The 24,184-nt window shown below is 40.1% G+C and overlaps 1 protein-coding gene across 1 annotated transcript in view; it reads left to right on the top strand.

Moving 5' to 3' along the window:
* The first annotated feature begins 500 nt into the window (after window positions 1–500).
* The window catches only part of RNF217 (ring finger protein 217), a 128,344-nt gene continuing 104,660 nt past the window's right edge, over window positions 501–24,184 (top strand). Inside the window, exon 1 of the mRNA XM_065889171.1 lies at window positions 501–1,474. Coding sequence (XP_065745243.1) covers window positions 599–1,474 — 876 coding nt within the window. The 5' untranslated portion in view covers window positions 501–598. The remainder of the gene's footprint in view (window positions 1,475–24,184) is intronic.

Here is a 24,184-nt window from a genome sequence, read left to right as displayed (position 1 = left end):
TGAGGGGCGGTGAGGAGGGCGCTAGGTGAAGCGCGAGGAGCGGGAGCGGGAGGTCGCGCGCTCCGGCCTCTCCCCCAGGGGCCGCGGCGGCTGGCTCGCGCTCCGGCTGCCCCTCCTGGTGCGCGCCGCGGCGGCGCCACAGGCCCCTCGACCCTTTGACCACCGCCCTCCGGCCGCCCGGCCCCCAGCGGGAACCGGCGATGGCGCGGGACTGACGGCCTCCTCCCTCCGGACCCTTCTGTCCCTCCAGGGGCTCCCGGGGGCCGCGGCGCCGCCCCGACCTGCATGTGGGGCGGGCGCGCCGGCGGCCAGAGCGAGCGGCCCTCGGCGCCCCCGAGGCGGTGCCCGGCCGCGCGGGAGAACCGGGAGGACGAGGAGGAGGAGGAGGAGCAGCGGGCCGGGCCGGGCTCCCCGCGCGCCGCCGCCCGGGAGCACGGGCTCCCCTGAGGGAGCTCGGGGCGTCCCAGCCCCGGAGGAGGGACCCGGAAGCAGAAGCGGAGCCGCGAGTCGAGCCGAGCCGCTGCCCCCGCTGCCCGCCGGCGCCGGGTGGGGGTCCCGGCGGCTGGATGGGCGGCGGCGGCTTCGGCCGCGGGCGGCTATGGGCGAGGAGCAGAGCACGGTGAGCGACAGCGGCGGGCCCCTGGAGGCGCGTACCCCCCCTGGCGGCGCCACGGGCCACCCCGAGCCCCCGAGGCCGCCGGGGGACAGCACCGGGGCGCCCGGGCCGCGCGCCTCCTCCGCCGAGCCGAGCGGCGACAGCTGCGGAAGCGACTCGGGCTGCGCGGACACGAGCGTCCCGGAGCCCGCGAGAAGCCGGGGGGCCCCGAGCTGGAAGAAGAACCAGGCACCGGCGCAGCCCGCAGGACTGGCCTACACCGGGCCCCTCAACCCCCGGGCTTTGCAACAGCAGCTGGCAAAGGAGGAGGAGGAAGCGAGGGACCGAAGCGAGAGAGGGGATGAACAGCAGGAGGCGCCCCCCGGCGAGCAGCCGGAGCCCCGGACCCGCGTCGGGGCCCCAGACGGACTGGTCCTGGACGTGCTGGGCCAGCGGCGCCCGCCCCCCGCCAAGAGACAAGTCTTCTGCTCCGTGTTCTGCGTGGAGAACGACCTGCCCGAGGTCCCCTCGGCGGAGCGGCTCTCGCTGCCCGCGTCGCCACCCCGGGCTCCGCCGGTGACCAACCCTCCCAGCACCCCCTCCTCCTTCCCCAGCCCCCGGCTGTCGCTCCCAGCGGACACCCTGTCCCCCGACGGCGGCAGCATCGAGCTGGAGTTCTACCTGGCGCCCGAGCCGTTCTCCGTGCCCAGCCTGCTGGGAGCTCCACCCTACTCTGGCCTGGGTGGGGTCGGGGATCCCTATGCGCCCCTCATGGTGCTGATGTGCCGGGTGTGCCTGGAAGACAAGCCCATCAAGCCCTTGCCCTGCTGCAAGAAGGCCGTGTGCGAGGAGTGCCTCAAAGTCTACCTGAGCTCCCAGGTAACCTCAGCCCCTCTGTCCCTACCCTGTCCCCCATTCAGCATTCCAAATCACTGGCCAGGAAGTCCAGCTCGCCAGCTCCCTGCTCACAGGAAGAGGTGATGAACACCCTTATGGAGGACCTCTGTCAGTTTCTTACGTCTCGGTTGTTGGTTTAAGTGTGTTTGTCTTCGCTGGTTAACTTGACTGGAATTTAGCTCTGCTTGAGCTTCGATCTTTGATTGGCAACCATAGAAGGAACAGGGTACAAGTGAATTGCCTTCTGCTATTTCTTTTATTAGATTGCAGGCAAGGAGCTTGCTCAAAGAGGAGGGCAATGAGAGTGCCTCAGAGGCCTGGTATCCCAGAAACTAACAAATAGTGGGCATAAAATAAATATGTATTGAGTTGGTGGAGAGAGGAGTTGCAATGAATGATACCGAATTTGAAATTTTGCTCCATTTAGATAATCCAGAAAAAGTGTTACTAATTTATTTATTCCTTGGCCCTGGTCCGCTTTTCAGTTTCCTTTTTCTCAGTTAAGTTGAAGTACTTTTTCTCACTGAAGTTTTATGCCAGCAGAGTGCTTTATTTCTCTGAGAGGGAACAAAACAGAAAGAACGAAACAAAGCAAAGCAAGGCTAAGAGGCTTAACAAAACAAGTGCTGGTGAAACTTTCCTCCTCAGCTCCTTATTTGAAAACTTGTTTTTTTTCTTGGAAAGTTTAAGAGTGCAGTAGACCGGCTTTCCTTCCCTGGTGGTGAATGCGTCCTTCCCGCAGTTTTCAGTCTGTTATGTTTCTGCCAGTGTTTTGCACAATCCGGAATGCCCTTTGATCCCATGTCTGATTGTCCGACGCCTATTCATCTTTCAAAACTCTGTCTGTTCAGGTGCCAACTTTTCCGTGAAGCCTTACCTCACCCCCCAGGCCAAGTATTTCAAAATACTTCTGCATGTCTTGCATGCACTGAGGTTGTTCCATATGTGTCTATTTGTCCGGCTAGACTGTATGGACAGGGTTTTATAGCCCCTGTGTCTGGTAGTTTCATGTTGGTATCCTTTCCCATAATAGTGTTGAATAACATTGGCTGAAGCGAACTGAAGAGGATTTCACACGGTGCAGTTGCTCTGTGTATTGTGTCTAATCCATGCTTGTGTCTAGACTGAAAGTGTGTAACGTGCCCAACGGCAAACGCAAAGGGGAATTTAGACAGAATGGAATGTTACACAAACAGTGACTTGGCCAAGATGGCTGAGATTATCCAAACGCCTGTGAGAGACTATGATGTCTCTTTCATGCGTTATCGGCAGACAGATGCTTGAAAAAGGAGGAAAGCCTGCTGCCCATCGTGTCAGTTTCTATGACATCACTGTCAAACAGCCCAACAGATATTGGTGCCATCCATGTGCAAAGCCCTGTGGTGGGATTCAGACATTCCCAAGGTATGGGCCCTGCTCCAAGGAAGTCCCCTTGTGTGTATACAAGATGTGTACACAAATACAAGGTAGCATATAATAAGATGTAAGCGGAGTAACAATATCATGTAGCACTTACTCTTAAGGGCTGGATACAGATGCAGTGGGTTTAGAAGTTCAAGGGAGGTGGTCATTATAGGTTGGGGTACTCTGCAGTTTGATTCCTTTAAGGTGGGCCCTTTCCCCAAAGCAAAATTTTTTTTGCCACCATAAGTTAGTTTTAGGAAGTCAGTGTTTTGATCTCCAGTGGAGAAAGAGAAGGAATGGGGGTGGGGAGTGGAGGGTGGCAAGGTGAGTGAAGAATCATTGCCATGCACAACTGGGAAAAGCTCCTCTGAAGTAATGTAGTATCTGAAGGTTGTCGGCAGTATTTAGGATTGTATGTATGTTCCTGACCTTCTTCTGAAGTATTTGGCAGAACTTTCAATAAAGAAAAAATACACTTTATTTGAAATAATAAAAAACAAAAAGATGAATCATGCAGGCCAGGCATGCTTCCACTTCAGGGCTTTGTGTGTGTTGTTCCTTGAGCCTGGACTATCCCCCTGGAGTCCCCCCCACCCCCCATTCCCTTGCTTACTCCTTCCCCTTCTCCTTCTCAGGTCTGTATGCAGATGTCACCTGTGTGACCTTCACTGACCACCTGTTTGGTGGTCACCCAAAGTTGAGCCTCACCCCCCACTCTAGATCTCCTTTCCAGCTATTTATTTTCTCCATAGTGATAAAAATACTCTGCCTTGTACTTATGCAGTTGATTTCCATGAAGACAGGAGTTTTCACATGATTTGTTCCCTACTGTGGCATTAGCACCTAGAATGTTGTCTGACACATAACAGATGCTCAACTAATTAGTTATTGAGTTTATGAAGAGCTGAGCAACAAAGAGAGGATGAAACTGCCCCCAGAAACTACGGCTAGAAGGAGGTGATCTGCTTGAGCACTGAATTCTACTCTGAGATTCTCGATGTTTAAGACAAAAGACAAAGACTTAAAGTAGACAAAAATAATAGGTTTGCTAAGTTTGTTATTAAACTTAGAATTAAAGAGTTTTTAAACAAACTTTCAGCTTATACAAAAATGGCATTTCTTTCACTTGGATAAAACTAGGCCTGTGGTTATAATTCTGATCTGTGTTAATGATTAGGTCCCTTCTACTTAGAGTCTGTGTTTCCACATCACTTAACCTCTCTGTGTCTTAATTTCCTCATCAATGAAATGGGATTGCAGACCATGGTCTGTAATGACACACCAATTCTAAAGCAAAACAAAATCAAACTGCAGAGTTGTTTTGTTGCATTACTGAACCAGGTCAAAGGGCATGGAGAGTGCCCTGTTTCTCATTTTATGAGGCATTTTGGTTTTGACAGAAGTAAATCTGTCAAGCTTGAACGTGCAAGACTCTTAAGACCTTTTAAAGTAAAATGATATATTTGAAATAAAAAGTTATTAGTGACTTTTTTCATCATCTTTTGGATCTGTGCCAAATAGAGTATTATTTAACATCATTTAAGAAAACAAAGCAGAGTCCTGTTAAGCATTTTATGCAGACATTAAAAATGTATACTAAAAAAAAAAAAAAAAAAATGCATACTAAATGTGAGTTGGAATATTGCCTGGTTAAATTAATATTCTTCTAAAAGGAGATGCTGAGTTCTTTCAAAGAAGGTACAAAGTTGGAAGACAGGAATGCAGGTTTTTAGATCATAAATCTTATTTCCATTAGTGCCGTGGACTGAATATGTGGCAAAGGCTGATAGATAGGTGTCTTCACTATTTCGGTGCAGACATAGCAGGGTGGTGACTTAAATACCTCCATACTGTGTTCTAAAAATAATAGTTTTAGTTTTTCAAAACATAATTCTTCTTCAGTTATCACTGTGACTGGGCCTGTTGGAGAATCCTTCTTAGTGGAATGGCTTTACTGGCTGATAGGGACCATCCAGTTTCCAGTTGCCATGGTGAAGGACTGAACTGATACATTATAATCTTTGGCACTTACATAGGGGAGTTACTTAAAGGCTGTAGAGTACCATGACGGAGATAGTGGGAGTTTAATTGGTTTGTGTTGCCTGGGTACATAAATCTTTGGTACATAAATTTTAGAAGTACGTATCCTAGTAAGCTGTGTGTGCACGTATGATCATGGCTTAGAGCGCACAGTCCCAGGGATGTCTGCAGTCTCCTGCAGGTCGCAGGGCCATTCTGAGTACTGACCTCAGCTGGTTTGGCCTTTACCACGTTTTCTAGGAGGAAAGATTGTTGCTTTCCTTGTTTCATAGAATGATATTGTGCTCATTTCAAAAAATCCTCCACAGGTATCTTTCTTTTATGATTTTGCTTTGAGACCGTAAAATCTGTTATGATGTGAAATATTAATATTTAGTACTTTACGTAAAGAAGAGAATTGGGCATCCTAAGGGCTTTCTAAAGGTAAGAGCTGTTGCAGCTTTCATCACTCTGCTTCAAAGTGCTCGCGATTGGCAGATGCATGACTTGGAATGTATACACCTGTCAAATGAGTATTAATAGAGACAAGCAACACATTTCTTCTGCAGTTTGTGAACAAAACAGCTGCTAGATGGTAATGTCCTGGAATGACTGTCTACCATAGTCACCCTCGAATCAGTGACCTAGGGATGAAAGCTTCTGTATCCTATTATTAAACTGAGTCATCCAGACTTTTATGGGTAAAAGTGTAACCTACTTTTTCCCTTTAAACCTTAAAACAACCTGGGTAGTTTTAGAATCTGTCCTGTTCAATATGGAGTTTGCATGCAGCCGTCTTCACACAGGTGATTTACAGATCCTATCATGCCAGGTGTGATTTTGGTAGTCTTAAAAATGTGAAGAATAAAAGAGACTGAACTCTGTTAAATCACTCTGAGAATTTGAAAAGTGAGAATTCAGGCATATGTAAGCTTATTTTTGTGTGTACAGAATGAGTGTGTGTGTGTGTGTGTATGTGTGTGTGTGTGTGTGTGTGTATGTGTATTGGGGGGCTGTGGTAACATTTGCTTTCATACCTTCCTGACTCATGCACTTACTTATTTTCCTCTTCTGACTCTTTAATGATATCTCTTTTAATAATTTCTTCATTTCTCTTTAATAATTTCTTTTTTCTCTTACTTTTCAAAATTTGATTTTAAGTAGCACTTGATTTCTGCAGAGGAATCAATCCCCTATCAAGGGCTTATCTCTGGGCCAGCAGGACCTGGTCCAGGCACTGCCTGGGTGTCTTCCTTCCCGTCGCTTCCAGCATCTGGAGATGACGACGCCACGTGGAGAAACCCTGCATTGTGCTCCATTGCCTACAAGATCTCAAATAACATGACTAGTACTACTTACCTCATGCGTCAATTGAAACCTTTACAGTGGTGATTTTTTCTTTTTTCTCCTAGAGTAGATAGAGCTCAGCTTTTACACTTGAAGGCTCTTCCTTACTGCTCATATGAGAGACGGCAAAAGGAGAACGTTAGGACTTCAGCTCCCAGCTTTTCATTAAGAGTTTGTGATGGGGATGTAGACAGATACTTGAGTCATAATTTCTTATAATTAACTTTTTCATTTGTTAATGTACCATTTACACATTTAACAAACATTTATTGAGTATCTGTGTGGCAAGGACCATGAGATAATCTATAAATGTATTAAATGCCCCCAAGGAGCCATCTTAGAGACTAGTTGGCAGTGTTTTTTCCAAGCTTTGTCTTCCAAGCATAAATAAGCTTTCCTTTAAGTTCTCAGACGGCTGTGGGTCTCCCCTCTTCTGCTTCCTTTCTGGGAGGATTTTCTTAAGCCGATTCTGGAATACCAGTTAACCTTTTAGTAAGCATATTCCTCCTATTATGTTTATTTCAAAGTAATAAATCCACTCATTACTTTTTTCTTAATAAACATATTTCTCAGAGTTCTTTGTAATTGTGATAAATAGAATATTAGTTAATACTTTGCTTCTTTCAAAATATTTATTACCTTTGCTTAAAAGAAAACATAATTTTGCTGTTTGTTTTGGATCATTCATGACAATGTGGCAAATCTTTAAAGTTATGATACTTTCAAAGAATTGATTTTTTTTGTTTAAATTCAGTGTCAGAAGGGTTTTATGTGATAAATGAAATGAACCTTCCCAAATCAAGTTCTGTCTTAAAACAAAAATTCAGTGTCTGCAGGACAATAAATTCCTAGAATAATATTCTCTTTCAATGTTATCAGAACTATTTGCCCTATCAATTTTGGGTAATTACACTTGAGTTTCCACAAATAATAACAATCATTAATTGAACATCTATATTCCAAGCATTTTTACACGTTTCATTATTTAATTTTAATTCCCTTACATATTAAATACTTATTACATATGAAACGCTGTTGGAGGTGTTGGGGATACAGAGAACAGTAACAGATAAAGCCCCTTACTTCATGGAGTTTATATACTAGGCTGGGGAGAGGTTGATAATAAAATAAGTAAATTATTTAGTATATTAGGAGATAATAAGGGCTATAGAGAAAGAAAAACAAGGGACGGGTGATAAGAAATATTGGGGAGGAGGTTTTTCTTTATATATTTATAGTGTTTTTAGGAGTTGTCAGGGAGGGTTTATTTTACAAGGTGACTTTTGAGCAGAGATCTTTCTGACGGCCGTGAGAGAGCAAACCATGAGGATATCTAAGGGAACAGCAAGTATAAAGTTCCAGAGACAGGAGCATACTTGGGGGGGTTCCAGGAATGGCAAAAAGATCCATGCGGCTGAAGCATAGGGAATGAGGTGGTGAGCGATAAGAAGAAACCAGCAGGAAGAGTGGGAAAAGCTGATCGGAAAGGGCTTTAAGGCCATAGAGAATTTGCGTTTCCTCTGAATGAGATCGGAAGCTGTAAGATGATTTTAAGCGAATCAGATACGACTTTACCTTTATAAGAAAGTACTCTGGCTCTCTGTGGAGAATATACTATGGGAGTCAAGAATGGAAGTAAAAAGACCAGTTAGAAGACGATGGCAGTAAGCCAGAGGGGAGGTGTGACAGTTCAGACTAGGGTGATAGAGGTGAATATGGTTTGCACTGGTGGAATTTTGAATATATTGTGACAATAGAGCTGACAGAATGTGCTGATGATGGGGTGTGGGATGAGAGAAAAAAGAGTCCAGGATGACTCAGGTTTTGAGCCCAAGCAATTAGAAGAATGGGTTTGTCATTTAATAAGGTGAAGAATACTGTAGGAGGACTAGTTTTAAGGAGAATCAGGAGTTCATGCTAAGTTTGAAAAGTATTTAGACATTCATAAAAGGATGTTGAATAGGCAGTTGGTGTGTGGCATTCAGCAGAGCGATCTTAACAGAAGATGTAAATTTGAATATTTTTGACATATAGGTGATATTTAAAGCCATGAGACCAGATGAGGTCACCTGGGGCATGATAGTTGATAGGGAAGGATTGAGGACTGAGTCTGGGCCTACCAGTGTTTGCTGATATATAAAGTCTGGGATGTATGAAAGAACCAGCAAAAAGTCTGAAAGGGAGAGGGCCAGATAGGCAAGAAGAAAACCAAGGCAGAGTAGTTACCCAAAGGCCAAACAAAGGTGATGTTTTAAAAAGGAAAGAGTAATCATTTTTGTCTAATGCTTCCGATAGTTTCAGCAGGATAAAGATTAAAATTGACCACTGGATTTCCCAACAAGGAGATTATTTGTAAGTGTGAACAGTGTTGTTTTCATTGGCACTGGTGGGGTTGGCTTTCTGATTAGAATGGGTTCAAGAAAACAGGAACAGCTCAATTTCTGTACTGTAGGTAGCAGAATGTTATGTGAGGAAACTCAAGGTTAGAGAGATTAAACAACTCGCCCTAAATCACACAGCTAGGAAATGGCAAAGGTGGGATTTCAATTCAGGTCCATTTGGCTCTAAAACCCAAGGTCTTTTTACAGTCTTTGCATTTATTATCTTATTTATAGGTTAAATATATATTTATTTCATTTTTCTTTTAAGTTTATATCCATATTGTACAGAATCACAAGTCTTCCAGTCCAAGAAGAAACTTAATTATATGTTTTGAGGAAGTGGAAGTCTCTTGCCCAAATTTAGATCCAGAGGAAGATTTCTACCACAGTCAGCCTCATCGTCGTGTACGAAAATCAAGAGGAGTGTAGAGGAGCTATGATTTGACTTACTATTAAGTTTTAATGGCAGCACACTCTCCCGTTTTCTTCCTGATTCTCTTGGCCATTCCTTTTGTTTCCGTTTGAGCTTTTTCTTATGTTACCATCTCTTAACGTTGGTGTCTACATGGTCCTATATTAAACCCTCTCTCTCCTCTCCTCACACTGTGTACTAGTAGTGGGGTCATGTCGTCCACTCCCACGGTTTTAGGTAACACCTATATGCTCTTGACTTCCAAATCTTTGTATCTAGCCCGGATGACTCTTCTCACCTGCAGTACCAGGTAGCTGTTTGTCTCCTCGACATTGCCACGTGCATGTACTACCCACAGCCACCTTAAACCTCTCAGGATGAAATCTCCCTTTCCTCCTCTTCCTTCCCACACCCCTAAAGCTTTGCCCTTCCTTTGGGCTTCCGTGTTTCCATCAGTTATACCCAGGCCAGAAACTTGGGCATCGTCCCTGAATTCTTCCTCTCCCTCACCCCCCAGATCTAATTAATCACCAAGTTCTTTCAGTTCTGCCTCCTGAAATTATTTTTATATTTTCTCTACTCTACTTTTCTTCATTTCTACTGGCATTTGCTGAGGCCTCCACCATTTCTCTCCTGGATTCCAGCCACAGCTTCCTGCTTGGTCCTAGTGCTCCAATCTTGACCATTTCCAGTCTGTCCTTCACACTACAGTCAGCATTGTCTTATAAAATGCACGACTGGTCTTAGCATTCCCCTTCTTTGCCTTTTAGTCTGCCTGTTGCTTGTAGAATAGAATCTAAACATGATTTACATGTGCCTGAGTGATCTAACTCCTGTTTACCACTCTTAACTTTGTTTCTCATCAAGTGTCCCCCTAAGCTTTTAGCCATATTAAACTTCTTTTTGTTCCTTGAGCACTCTATGACTCTCTTAATTATGATCCTTTAGTTTAGTGACATTAGGTTCTATCTTGGGGGGGGTCTACTTTTTTTCCCCACACTCCCCCAACTCTGTTTGCCTCTTTCACACTGATTCATTCTTCTCGTCTTAGCTTAGACATTTCTTCCTTTGAGAATTCTTCTTGACCCCCTATATCTGGATTAAGCATCCTTTCTATATTCTGTGACAACTCTATGACTCACTATAAGATTCTGCTCATTTCACTATATTTAAATCACCTGTTTCCTGCTCTATGCTCCCATTAGACTGTAAAGCATGATGCATGCAGAAACCTTATTCATTTTTTTTGATTGATTTCTTAGCTCTTGGCATACTGTACACATGAAATGAGTATTTGTGTAGTGGACTTACGTAGTTAGTCTATAAATAATTAATAAATCAGATGCTAGTTGTCAGTATACAGAGTATGAGAATAGATAGCCAAGATGGTATTTAAAATGAAAATCTCAACATTTCATTATCTTGCTTAAACACCTACAAGACCTTCCCATTGCTGTACAAAAAGATTCCAGTTCATAACACTGATAAGGTTTGACCTCTGCTCTCTTCAGTCTCTTCTCTGTCCCTCCAGCTCTATATCAGGCGTGTATCAGGCGTGTAGCCTTCTCTCCGTTAATTTTCCTCTTCTTTCAGATGTCAGCCATCCTTGAGTCTCCAGACTGAATCATTCCTGCCGTTTATGCTTTTAGAGTCCTTTTTACTCTGCAGCCATTGTATCTTTATCCCCTTTTGTAATTATATGTTTATGTGATTATTTGATGTTTGATTAATTATCTCCCCTTCCCCACTATTATTTGAGCTGCTTTTATAACTAGCATTTAGCATGAAGCCCAGAATGGAATAGGTGCTCAATAAGTATTTGTTAAAAGACTGAGTGAATGATGGATAGTAAATTATAGTAAGTTTAGATTGGTAGGAAAAATAAGGTAGGATTTTGAACCTGAATTTTTGATATCTTATTTCACAGTAGATTTAAATTTTTAATGCAACAGAATGCTATGGCCTGAGTCTTTATCCTGGCATCCCACCTATCACTGAAATGCTTCTTTAATTATAAAACCTATTCTGGTTACTATGTCTTCTGCTTAACAAATTACTCTGGAACCTGGGAACTTAAGACAACCATTTTTTTTTTTTTTTTTTTTTTTTTGATCATGGCATGTGGGTCAGGAATTTGGGAAGGGCTCAGCTGGTCAGTTCACACTTGGGGCTTCTCATGCAGTTGTAGTCAGATGTCAGCTTGCTCACTTGGCTGTCAGCTGATGCTGGCTGGCCTTTGTCAGGATACTCAGCTGCAGCTGTGTACAGAAGTGCCTACATGTGGCCTTGACAGCAAGATAGTCTCAGGGAGGTAGGCTTCTTACATGGAGGCTGGCTTCCTCTGGGGCAAGAGTCTCAAGTAAGCCAAGTGGAAGCTGCATGATCTTTTCTCTCTTAACTTTGGAAGTCACTCAGCATCACCTGGGCAAAGCAGTCATAGGCTGCCTAGATTCAAGGGGAAGAGACTTAGACCTCAACTTTTTTTGTGAACATGTAAAAGAATTTGGGGCCATATTTTTAATCCACCACACTACTTCAGACAAAAATCAGGAATGTTGTGAATTTAGGTAGTAAAGGTTTTGAGCCTGAATTTTAATTTGTTTTTTTTTTTTAAATTTCATGTCTTTTCAATCATTTAATTATATATTTCCTATTCATATCATTATATTGATTTTATACTTTGGTGTTGTGGGGTTTTTTTTATGCTTTATCGTTGAATAATTTAACAATAAAGCTTCATTTAGTTTTAAGTAAAGCTTACATAAAAGTTGTTTCCTTTTAAAATTAAATATTTTAGATAATTCCATTGTAACTGAAATATCTTGAGATCAGGGTCAGCTTCTTATTATTAACACCACTTAAAATTATTCTACATAATGTAATTTCCATTATATCAAAACTTTAGCTTCATTAGAGGTTAAAATATTATTTGAAAAGATTGAATACCTTGCTGAATAAAGAGAGTTGATGTAACAGATAGTTTTTGTAGTCCAGGGATATTCTATACAGAAATTATATTATATTTAATGATACCTAAGAATTAACCACCCTAGTTAACCTTTGTTAAATTGACCCACTGTTGGTTTTTTATTGTTTATGATATTCCAATTTGGCTGATTTTATCATTTGATTAGCGTCCTCTCAAATAGGTAAGCCTTGCGTTTCCAGAACCAAATGTGTTGTGCTCAGAAATCTCTTCCTGGTTGAGGATATGTGCACCCTGAAACAAAGGAGGTGTATTGCTTTTATGATGGGCCTTTTTCTTTTCCCCCAGCTGAGGTAACTAAATTCTGTGCTTATGCATTCATGTGAATGACTGATCCCGTTTTAAATCTTCCTAAGCTGTTTGCCTCAATGATATTCTCTACTGTAAGATTCAGAGGCTAATTATAGGCTACCTAGCAAATTACTTCCCTTTTTGTGGTGTTGATTCTTGCCTTATTTCCTCACTTGATTATTGGACATATTCAGTGTTCCTGAATCTCCGAGATGTAAGAGGCAAGTTAGATCACCGCAGCTTTTTCCTCTGGTTGCTTAACAATTTAAAACAGCAGGTAAAATAAAACAATTGGTCATAGTGTTTCACTAGTGTTTTGTTTCCTTTGATAATGCCATTTTTCCTAATGTTTACAGTTTAGTTTATTATTAGTTTAAGTCTAAGTAGAGCTGTTGGGTCAAATCAGAAATGACTTTGATATGGCTAGATCTTAGTGTACCATGTTTGTATGAGCATATGACCTTGGTAGGGAAAGTGAGTTTCTTTCATTAGTTCCATAGAGAGTAGGGGGGGTTTTATTCTTCTGCTAGAGATGCCCTTGGTGGGAAATGATAGGTGCAATCCCAAGAGTTCTAATTTAATCCTGCTTTTAACTAGTCTTACTATTAACTTTAGTGTTTTTTTTCTTATATTACCATTTCTCCTCCTCAAGATTGTTTGTTTGTGAAAGAAACATTTTGAAAATAATAGGCTCCTAAAAATAAAAGAAATATTCTGTGTGTTCAGTGTGCTGGTGCTTTATGTTAAAACTCTGTGTGTGTGTGTGTGTGTGAATGTCTCAAGTTTATTTGTGTGTTACAAGAAGATTATTTGCTGATCTTGATTTGTAAAAATCTAAGTATAGTCATTCAGGTAAATTCATGTATTTCAGGTTTAGTTCGAATCAACCTAAAATAGATGTTCCTTGAGCTTACCTTTCTTCTGTTGTTAGTTTTTAATGTGTCACTTTGTGAGTCACTGAGGGCTTCACCCTTAGGATAAAGGGAGAGTTTAGAGGAATTCTTGAAAAGAAAATATTTGAAACAATAGTAATTCTTTTCCCAAGAGTTTGCTTTTTTTTTTTTTTTTTAGCTTTTAGGATTTCTGAAAAATACTGTTTGTCCAGATATACTTTTCTCTTTAAAAATCACTACAAACTTACAAAATTTGGAAATAGAATTTTCAATCTTGCTTGAAAATTACCCAAATGAATTGCTTCAGAGAGTTTTGACCCACTTGTTTAAAAAATAGCACTTTATGATTAGCTGCAAGAATAGTTGATTGACATTAGGGAAGATGTACATCTACTAGCTGAATTTCATCAGCAATCTTTGAATATTTGGTAGATGAGATGTAAAAATAAGTATAATGATTTAGTAAGCCCAGGCAACAGGTTTTTTTTGTTTTGTTTTGCCTCTCTGTCTGTGTGTGGTGCTTTTTCAAGCAATATATCAAAATAAATTGAACATAGACCTTAGAGACCCAGTGTCACTAAATGCTGAACACAGATTTTTAAAAATAAGAAAGCTGGTTTTAACACATTGCTTTTACAATTATTATTCATTCTATTAGTGATGATAAGATGTTTTGTATCATTAATACAATAAGATTCAGATGTTAAAAAAATCACTGCAACTTTTGGATTCTTTTGGCTTGTTATAGTCTAGATGGATTGGACAAAACCTTGTTGATTTGCTCAGGGTGCTAATGAGGTCAAGGTAAAGCAGGAGGTCTCATCATAGGCTGGTTAAGGACGCTGATCTGGGACCATAACCCTACCCTTAACCCTGCACAGTCAGATATAAAGGGTCTGCTTCTGATCAGAAGACTGTAGCTGAGACAAGATGGAAGAATTACTATTAATCATCTCATCACCACTTCTGGAAAAACATACGATAAAAAAAGTTCTACTAGATAATTAGTGAGTTGCAGAGACCTTTATGTAGAGAAATCTTTTCAAGTGGACAAGACTTTCCTTTCTTTCACTGTAGTCACGCTGTAGAAGATCTGTTCTCTAGTACTCAGTAGGTTTAAGGGAATCAAAGGGGAGGGGGAACTAGAGCATTCTTATTCTCTTAAAAACGTTTACAGAGCACAAAATATTTGTTTAGAGCTATGCTGATCACTATGAGAAGAGACAGTGTAGTCTATGATCCATCCTCAGCGAGTTTAGAAATTCAATAGGTGAAAAGTAAGCTGTACAGCAAATATTAGGGAAAGTTTATAATTACATTGTGTGATGCTGGTTGTTGACTTAAGTGGTTCTAGGAAGAGAAAGCTGTGTTTATCGGAGTAGAAAAAGTTGGAACTTGGCTAGTATCTAAAAAGTGGTTGTTGATGTACAGGGGGAGTAGGAGAAGGGAGTTAAGGGTGGGGCGTGTCTCCAAGTGAGGTGGGGTGAGCAAGCACACATACACACTCAAAATTACATTTGTGGGGCTTCCCTGGTGGTGCAGTGGTTGAGAGTCCGCCTGCCGATGCAGGGGACACGGGTTCGTGCCCTGGTCCGGGAAGATCCCACATGCCGCAGAGCGGCTAAGCCCGTGAGCCATGGCCACTGAGCCTGCACGTCTGGAGCCTGTGCTCTGCAACGGGAGAGGCCACACGGTGAGAGGCCCGCGTACGGCAAAAAGAAAAAAAAAAAAAATTACATTTGTGGAAATAGAGAGGGAGGGCGTGCAAGTCACCATGGCTAGAGAGAGGGGCTGGGAAGGACAGTATGCAAATACAGGTAAAGAGGTAAGAGCTGAATGGTGAGCAGGAGTCTGTGGAACAGAGGCCTCAGTACAGAGCAGAGCACCACAGGCAGCTGGACAGAGCATCACTCTGCATAGCTAGACCCACGGGTGTGCTGTGTCTCAAGAACAGGGAACAGAGGGAGCCTGGTTGGAGATGGCTTATCGAGGGAGATGTGGATCAGATCACATACAGCTGTGATGCCCCTCTGTGGAATTGGTACTTTATTCCAACTGTAATAATAAGCCATTGGAAAATTTAGTAGAGCTGTCAAATGATAATTAATGCTCCGAAAAGAGCCTGGCTTCAGTGTGGAGAATAAACTGTGTTTGAGGGGTGAGGTGGCAGGAAGAGGAGCAGGGAAAAGGGTTAGGAGGCGTCTGCAGCAGTTCAGGGCAGAGATGACAGTGGTCTGCGCTAGTGTGGAAATGGTTCTGTCTCCTGTCCTATCACTTACTGGGCTTTTGGTTTTAAAAGGTGCAGGGAGTGCTTTGCATTTGGTCTAGCAGAATGTCCTGCCAGTCCTTGCAGCCTTTAATGTTCAGAGGTCCACGTTGTATAACTCTGGACTAGCTGCCATCTTTATCTTTCAAGCAGTGTATGATCAACCTGTGTTCAACTTGATTCCCTCTTGCATTTTGTCTGTCTGCAATGGGTTTGTTTGTTTGGTTTTAATTGTTTGGTTCCAGAGACACCATGTAGAAAATCACTGACCGAAAAATATGAAAACATCTTTTGAATAGGTGTCCATAGTTGTTATTTTACTGATTGTCAGAATCAATTTATCAAAGAAGTTGAGCTATTTCCTGCTACCTATGTTTTTGCAATTTGCCGTTCTTAGTCTTTCCTCATTTTATGCTCAACAGTTTGCTTATGTCATTACTCAAAACAAATAGGAACTCCCACCCTCCCCTTCTCACAGATGGCGAAGGTCTCACTGGTCCACCAGTAAATTCTGAGAGGAAGTTAGGATTATTTCATAACTCTATTCAGTTCTTGTCCTTATGGTTTTGCATTGTTTTGAATGATTGTCCTTTGCTTCCTCAATTAATTCTTATTTTATTACACTCTCTTACTCCTAATTCTTGTTTTTGTAACAGTATTCTCTTTGGGTGTCAGTTCCACTTCCTCTACCTTTAATGGGAAAGGCCCTGGGGTCATGGCTTAACTGTACAGTGGCTGTTTTATTTTGACTGTGGTTGTCCTTTTCTTTGTTTATAGTAAGGGTACACTGATAAAGTAATTACTTAAACAAAGATTTGCTTTGTTGATTTTATGCTGAGTAACTGAGTTCCCCCTCTCTCCTATATGAACCGTCATTTGTTTATTTCAGAGTCCTGAAGTGTTTCCTCTAATTACATTCTATTATTCATCATAGAACCAGTAATATTTCAGTTGGAGGTAATAAAATATCGATTTTTTAAAGTATTTATGAGAAAACCTCAAGTATTTATCTTTAAAATAGATTTGTTCCCTGTGTGGGTTGTGTAAATTTTAGAAGAATATAAACCTTATGCATTTGTATCATGACAGGTTTTTCAGTTTTCTTGCCATGTAACACCGCTGGATAAAAGTGATTTAAAGACCAGTAGTGTTTACTAAATTTAAAATATTTTCAAATTAGGTAGTGTGAGCAATCAGATACCGGGTAGCATCTAGGAGTACTTTGTTTATAAAGCAATTTGAGAAAAATTTAAGTAGTTAGAAATGTTGGACTTTATAGTTTATGTTTAGAACATCCATTACGTTTGTAATACTTCATTTAAATTGTTTGCAAAGAATTTAGCTCTTTTTTTTCCCTCTGTATTAATCTTCTTGTCAAGAACAACTCATTTCAAAGTCAGTTCATTATTTTTCCTCTATAAATGTGAATGGGATTTAACTTTGTATCCCAACACTTTAACATATTTTCTTGGAAGTACCTATTTTATTTTATTTATTTTTTTAAACAATTAATTTAAGTTTTTAAAATTTTTATTTATTTATTTTTGGCTGCATTGGGTCTTCGTTGCTGTGGCAGGCTTTCTCTAGTTGTGAATAATGGGGGCTACTCTTTGTTGTGGTGCGCGGGTTTCTCACTGCGGTGGCTTCTCTTGTTGTGGAGCACAGGCTCTAGGCGTGCGGGCTTGAGTAGTTGTGGCGCACGAGCTTAGTTGCTCTGCGGCATGTGGGATCTTCACGGGCCAGAGATCGAAACTGTGTCCCCTGCATTGGCAGGTGGGTTCTTAACCACTGTACCACCAGGGAGGTCCCAGAAGTATCGATTTTATTAAAAAATAAAACCTAGTTCATGAGGTGATATAAGATATTTTTTCAATGTTTATCTCACTTTATAGATACTTTGATATTTTCTATAGCAAAAAATGTGGTTGATATTTCAAAAATTCCATAGTCAAAACCCTATCCCCAACCACCAAAATATATATATATATTCCTGCATTGTGTTTTGTATAAATAACACATTTCACATAATAATTTATAACCATTGCCATCTTGTAGACTATTTATCATTAATAATCTATTTATATATGATGCTATGGTAGATTCTACCTGAAGACAAAAAATTGTTTTACCTACATACCAACTCTCTCAAGACTTTAAAAATTTCTATATGGTATGCAAACACTTGTTTACCAGGTCACCTTGGGTATACCATTGATAAATTTGTAAAGAGAAAGTGTCAAAAGTTGATGACTTTATAGTATGTGAAAGTTATTTACTCAGTTTCTGGTAAGAAGAATGAAAATGGGTTTGTATTACTCAAATGTTTTCTTTGAATAAGATTGAAGAACTGTAAAGGGAAGTCATTCATCCTTCCTTGGCTTGCAGGTTTGTTGTCTGGTGAGAAAAGGGAAGAAACAGATATAACTGTCAGAGTGGAAGGGCCACTTTAGAGAGTACTTTGTTTTAAAGGAAAAGAAAAGCTTTCTATGTATTTTCTGTTCAACATCACTTCAGCATCCCTTTTTCCAAAGAGGGGTTCTTAACTTGGTAGTCATAATAGTTCATGGATTATCTTCAGAAGGGTTATAAATGCCCTGAGATCCTATGCAAAATCCATTTTCTCTTGTGATTAGGTTAATAACATTTACTGGTTTTTAGACCATTACCCAAAAAAGGTTTAGAGCTACTAACTTTGAAAGATTTTCACGTCTTGGGAGCTAAAGACAAATTCTGGTGTTCGTATTTATGATAACCAAGATATGGGCTAGATATGAATATGTGGAATATTCAGTCTATTTGGTGTACAGAGGAAGGCACAATAAGTAGAAGATTGAGGTAGTGGATGGAATATGAGCAGAACAAGTGTAAATTTAGAGACTGACTGGTGGTTTAATGGATTTATGTCCTAACCTCTCACTACTGGAAAGAACGTTAGAGGTCATCTGATTCGAGGTAGATATCTATGTATCAAAGCTACCTTCTTTTCGGTCATACACTTATGTGAACAGAGATGACCAGTAAAAAATACTAACCCTCACTTTTGTGTGTGTGTGGGGTGAACATAATAGTGACCTTTCACCCCTAGTAAACCGATTAATTAATCTCCTGCAGTGCTTTGTGGACCTATTTCAAATGTAGTGCTTCTTACTGGACCAGTAAAAAGGAAGTCTGGAGTTAGAATATTTGAGTTTCAATCTTTGCTATATTATAAGCCTATGACTATTGGAAAAGTCAATTAATGGGATGATGTATGTGAAACCTTTACACATGGTAAAATGTTTATATTATGAAGCTCATATGAGCTTGATAAATAAAGGCAGACTGGGAGAATACAAAAATAAGAGTAAGAAAAAGGAGATTGTAGTCCCATTTACATCATTTACATTAATTTTTAAAATCCTAACTAAATGCTAGCAAATAAAATCCAGCAAATGCATTTTTAAAAACCACAATTACATCATGATCAATTATCTCAGGAATGCAAAATGCTTTATTTAACATTGAGAGATCTATTTCATATTATTTATCACATTAATAGATTGAAGGAGAGAAACCATACAATAATTTCAATAGGTGAGGAAAATACATTCATTAAAATTAAAAGTAAGAAGTTTCCATCTAAGTGAAAAATCTCTGAGGGAGGAAAATGATACTATAAATTAGGGTTAAAGTCAATTCACATCCTGCAAATATCATTTTCTAAAATATACAAGTCATAGGGCTTCCCTGGTGTTGAGAGTCTGCCTGCCGATGCAGGGGACATGGGTTCGTGCCTGGGTCCGGGAAGATCCCACATGCCACGAAGTGGCTAGGCCTGTGAGGCATGGCCGCTGAGCCTGCGCATCCAGAGCCTGTGCTCTGCAACGGGAGAGGCCACAACAGTGAGAGGCCCGCGTACCGCAAAAAAAAATAAAAAAAAAATAATAAAATAAAATAAAATATACAAGTCATAAAGAATTATTATCCATTATACAGAAGAACTCTTAGAAATCAATAAGAAAAAGACTAGTTACTCATTGGAAAATGCAAAGTTTAATGACATAAAGGACCAGTAAATGTATACAAAAAAGTTCATACTCATTATTAAGATGCATTACAATTTATACTAATGAGGAAAACACAAATTAGCAACAACAAAACAAGATAACATTTTGGTCTTAAAAATGGCAAGATCAGAAAGTCTGATGCAAACCAAGTGCTGGTTAGGATATGGGGCAAAGGGACGTTTAGACACTGCTTGTCCCCAAAAACCTCTTGCACATATGTGAGAGGTATGCACAAGGTATGTATTGCAACATTATTTACAATAGTTGAAAAATTGGAAGCAAATTTCTATCATTAGGAAATGGATGAGTGAATTCTAGTATATTCATAAGTACACTATTCAACTGCACTTAAACTTGATCAACTAAATCTCTCTATATGTATTAACATAAATATAGATACTGAAAATGCAATATTAAGTAAAAACCAACCAAATTTCAGAATTCAAGCAGTTTCAATGCAATGAAATTTTAAAAAACATATAAAGTCATGATATGTTGTTCAAAGATATGTTTTTAGTGTAGTATTAAAAAATAAACATAAGCCAGATTTATAAGAGTGCATAATTCTGCAGCAGGAGAGAAGAATGGTAAGTACTTTTTATCTGTAATGTTCTATCTTTTTGTATAAAAAAATAGGAAGCAGAATGATAAAATGTTAGCATTTGTTAATAATGGGTGTTGTGAAAACATGTATGTTACATTAATACACTTTTAAAATCTGGTTGATATTTTTTATTTTTGAAGTTCATTTTAAACACTCAGGAATATGAATACTATAATTTCCAAGATTTCTTCTACCTCTAGTATTCTGTAATCATTGTCCTCTTATGGCATCCCTGGTGACAGGTAATATAGGTTTATTTTGTAAGTAAACTAGCACTTTTCTTTTATTGTGATAATTTGTTTTTTAACATCAATATTAGAGTATAATTGCTTTACATTGTTGTGTTAGTTACTGCTGTATAACAAAGTGAATCAACTATACATATACATATATCCCCTCCCTCTTGCATCTACCTCTCACCCTCCCTATCCCACCCCTCTAGGTGGTCACAAAGCAGCCTGCTGATCTCCCTGTGCAATGAAGCTACTTCCCACTAGCTACCTATTTTACATTTGGTAGTGTATATATGTCAGTGCTACTTTCTCACTTCATCCCAACTTACCCTTCCCCCTCCCCACGTCCTCAAGTGCATTCTCTGCGTCTGCGTCTTTATTCCTGTCCTGCCCCTAGGTTCATCAGAATCATTTTTTTCTTTATAGTCCATATATGTGTGTTAGCATAAGGTATTTGTTTTTCTCTTTCTGACTTACTTCACTCTGTATGACAGTCTCTAGGTCCATCCACCTCACTACAAATAACTCAATTTTGTTTCTCTTTATGGCTGAGTAATATTCCATTGTATATATATGCCACATCTTCTTTATCCATTCATCTGTCGATGGACACGGAGGTTGCTTCCATGTCCTGGCTATTGTAAATAGTGCTGTAATGAACATTGTGGTACATGACTCTTTTTTTTTTTTTTTTTTTTGTGGTACGCGGGCCTCTCACTGCTGTGGCCTCTCCCGTTGCGGAGCACAGGCCCCGGAGGCGCAGGCTCAGCGGCCATGGCTCACGGGCCCAGCCGCTCCGTGGCATGTGGGATCTTCCCGGACCGGGGCACGAACCCGTGTCCCCTGCATCGGCAGGCGGACTCTCAACCACTGCGCCACCAGGGAAGCCCGACTCTTTTTGAATTATGGTTTTCTCAGGGTATATGCCCAGTACAGGGATTGCTGGGTCATATGGTAGTTCTGTTTTTAGTTTTTTAAGGAACCTCATACTGTTCTCCATAGTGGCTGTATCAAATTACATTCCCACCAACAGTGCAAGAGGGTTCCCTTTTCTCCACACCCTCCCCAGCATTTATTGTTTGTAGATTTTTTTTTGATGGCCATTCTGATGGTGTGAGGTGATACCTCATTGTAGTTTTGATTGGCATTTCTCTAATGATTAGTGATGTTGAGCATCCTTTCAAGTGTTTGTTGGCAATCTGTATATCTTCTTTGGAGAAATATCTATTTAGGTTTTCTGCCCATTTTTGGATTGGGTTGTTTTTTTTTTTTTGATATAGAGCTGCATGAGCTGCTGGTATATTTTGGAGATTAATCCTTTGGCAGTTGCTTCGTTTGCAAATATCTTCTCCCATTCTGAGAGGTGTCTTTTCATCTTGTTTATGGTTTCCTTTGCTGTGCAAAAGCTCTTAAGTTTCATTAGGTCCCATTTGTTTATTTTTGTTTTTATTTCCATTTCTCTAGGGGGTGGGTCAAAAAGGATCTTGCTGTGATTTATGTCAAAGAGTGTTCTTCCTATGTTTTCTTTTAAGAGTTTTATAGTGTCTGGACTTACATTTACGTCTTTAATCCATTTTGAGTTTATTTTTGTGTATGGTGTTAGGGAGTGTTCTAATTTCATTTTTTTTACATGTAGCTGTCCAGTTTTCCCAGCACCACTTATCAAACAGGCTGTCTATTCTCCATTGTATATTCTTGCCTCCTTTATCAAAGATGAGGTGACCATATGTGCGTGGGTTTATCTCTGGGCTTTCTGTCCTGTCCCATTGATCTATATTTCTGTTTTTGTGCCAATACCATATTGATTACTGTAGCTTTGTAGTATAGTCTGAAGTCAGGGAGCCTGATTCCTCCAGCTCCATTTTTCTTTCTCAAGGTTGCTTTGGCTACTCGGGGTCTTTTGTGTTTCCATACAAATGGTGAAATTTGTTGTTCTAATTCTGTGAAAAATGCCATTGGTAGTTTGATAGGCAGTGCACTGAAGCTGTAGTTTGCTTTGGGTAGTATAGTCATTTTTGCAATGTTGATTCTTCCAAATGAAGAGCATGGTATATCGCTCCATCTGTTTGTATTATCTTTAATTTCTTTCATCAGTGTCTTATAGTTATCTGCGTACAGGTCTTTTGTCTCCTTAGGTAGGTTTATTCCTAGGTATTTTATTCGGTTTGTTGCAATGGTAAATGGGAGTGTTTCCTTAATTTCTCTTTCAGATTTTTCATCATTAGGGTATAGGAATGCAAGAGATTTCTGTGCATTAATTTTGTATCCTGCAGCTTTGCCAGATTCATTGATTAGCTCTAGTAGTTTTCTGGTAGCATCTTTAGGATTCTCTATGTATAGTATCATGTCATCTGCAAACAGTGACAGCATTGCTTTTCCTTTTCCAATTTGGATTCCTGTTATTTCTTTTTCTTCTCTAATGGCTGTGGCTAAAACTTCCAAAACTATGTTGAATAATAGTGGTGAGAGTGGGCATCCTTGTCTTGTACCTGATTTTAGAGGGAATGGCTTCAGTTTTTCACTATTGAGAATGTTGTTCACTGTCGGTTTGTCATACGCGGCCTTGATTATGTTGAGGTAAGTTCCCTCTATGCCTATTTTCTGGAGAGTTTTTATCATAAATGGGTGTTGAATTTTGTCGAAAGCTTTTTCTGCATCTACTGAGATGATCATGTGGTTTTTATCCTTCAGTTTGTTAATATGGTGTATCACATTGATTGATTTGTGAATACTGAAGAATCCTTGCATTCCTGGGATAAACCCCACTTGATCATTGTGTATGATCCTTTTAATGTGCTGTTGGATTTTGTTTGCTAGTATTTTGTTGAGGATTTTTGCATCTGTATTCATCAGTGACATTGGCCTATAGTTTCCTTTTTTTGTGACATCTTTGTCTGGTTTTGGTATCAGGGTTATGGTAGCCTTGTAGAATGAGTTTGGGAGTGTTCCTCCCTCTGCTATATTTTGGAAGATTCTGAGAAGGATAGGTGTTAGCTCTTCTCTAAATGTTTGATAGAATTCACCTGTGAATCCATCTGGCCCTGGGCTTTTGTTTGTTGGAAGATTTTTGATTACAGTTTCAATTTCAGTGCTTGTGATTGGTTTGTTTATATTTTCTATTCCTTCCTGGTTCAGTTTCAGAGGGTTGTGCTTTTCTAAGAATTTGTCCATTTCTTCCAGGTTGTCCATTTTATTGGCATATGGTTGCTTGTAGTAATCTCTCATGATCCTTTGTATTTCTGCAGGGTCAGTTGTTACTTCTGCTTTTTCATTTCTAATTCTGTTGATTTGAGTCTTCTCCCTTTTTTTCTTGATGAGTCTGACTAGTGGTTTATCAATTTTGTTTATCTTCTGAAAGAACCAGCTTTTAGTTTTATTGATCTTTATTATCATTTCCTTCATTTCTTTTTCACTTATTTCTGATCTGATCTTTCCTTTTGCTAACTTGTGGGTTTTTATTGTTTTTCTTTCTCTAATTGCTTTAAGTGTAAGGTTAGGTTGTTTATTTGAGATTTTTCTTGTTCCTTGAGATAGGATTGTATTGCTATAAACTTCCCTCTTAGAACTGCTTTTGCTGCATCCCAGAGGTATTGAGTCATCGTGTTTTCATTTGTTTCTAGGTGTTTTTTGATTTCCTCTTTGATTTCTTCAGTGATCTCTTGGTTATTTAGTAGCATATTGTTTAACCTCCATGTGTTTGTATTTTTTACAGTTTTTTTCCTGTAATTGATGTCTACTCTCATAGCGTTGTGGTCAGAAAGATACTTGATACTATTTCAGTTTTTTAAATTTACCAAGGCTTGATTTGTG

This window comes from Phocoena phocoena, chromosome 12 (assembly GCF_963924675.1).
Source record: "Phocoena phocoena chromosome 12, mPhoPho1.1, whole genome shotgun sequence".
In the NCBI taxonomy this organism is placed as follows: domain Eukaryota; kingdom Metazoa; phylum Chordata; class Mammalia; order Artiodactyla; family Phocoenidae; genus Phocoena; species Phocoena phocoena.
The sequence above is the reverse complement of the archived record's forward strand: the minus strand, read 5'-3'. Positions and strand labels throughout refer to the sequence as shown.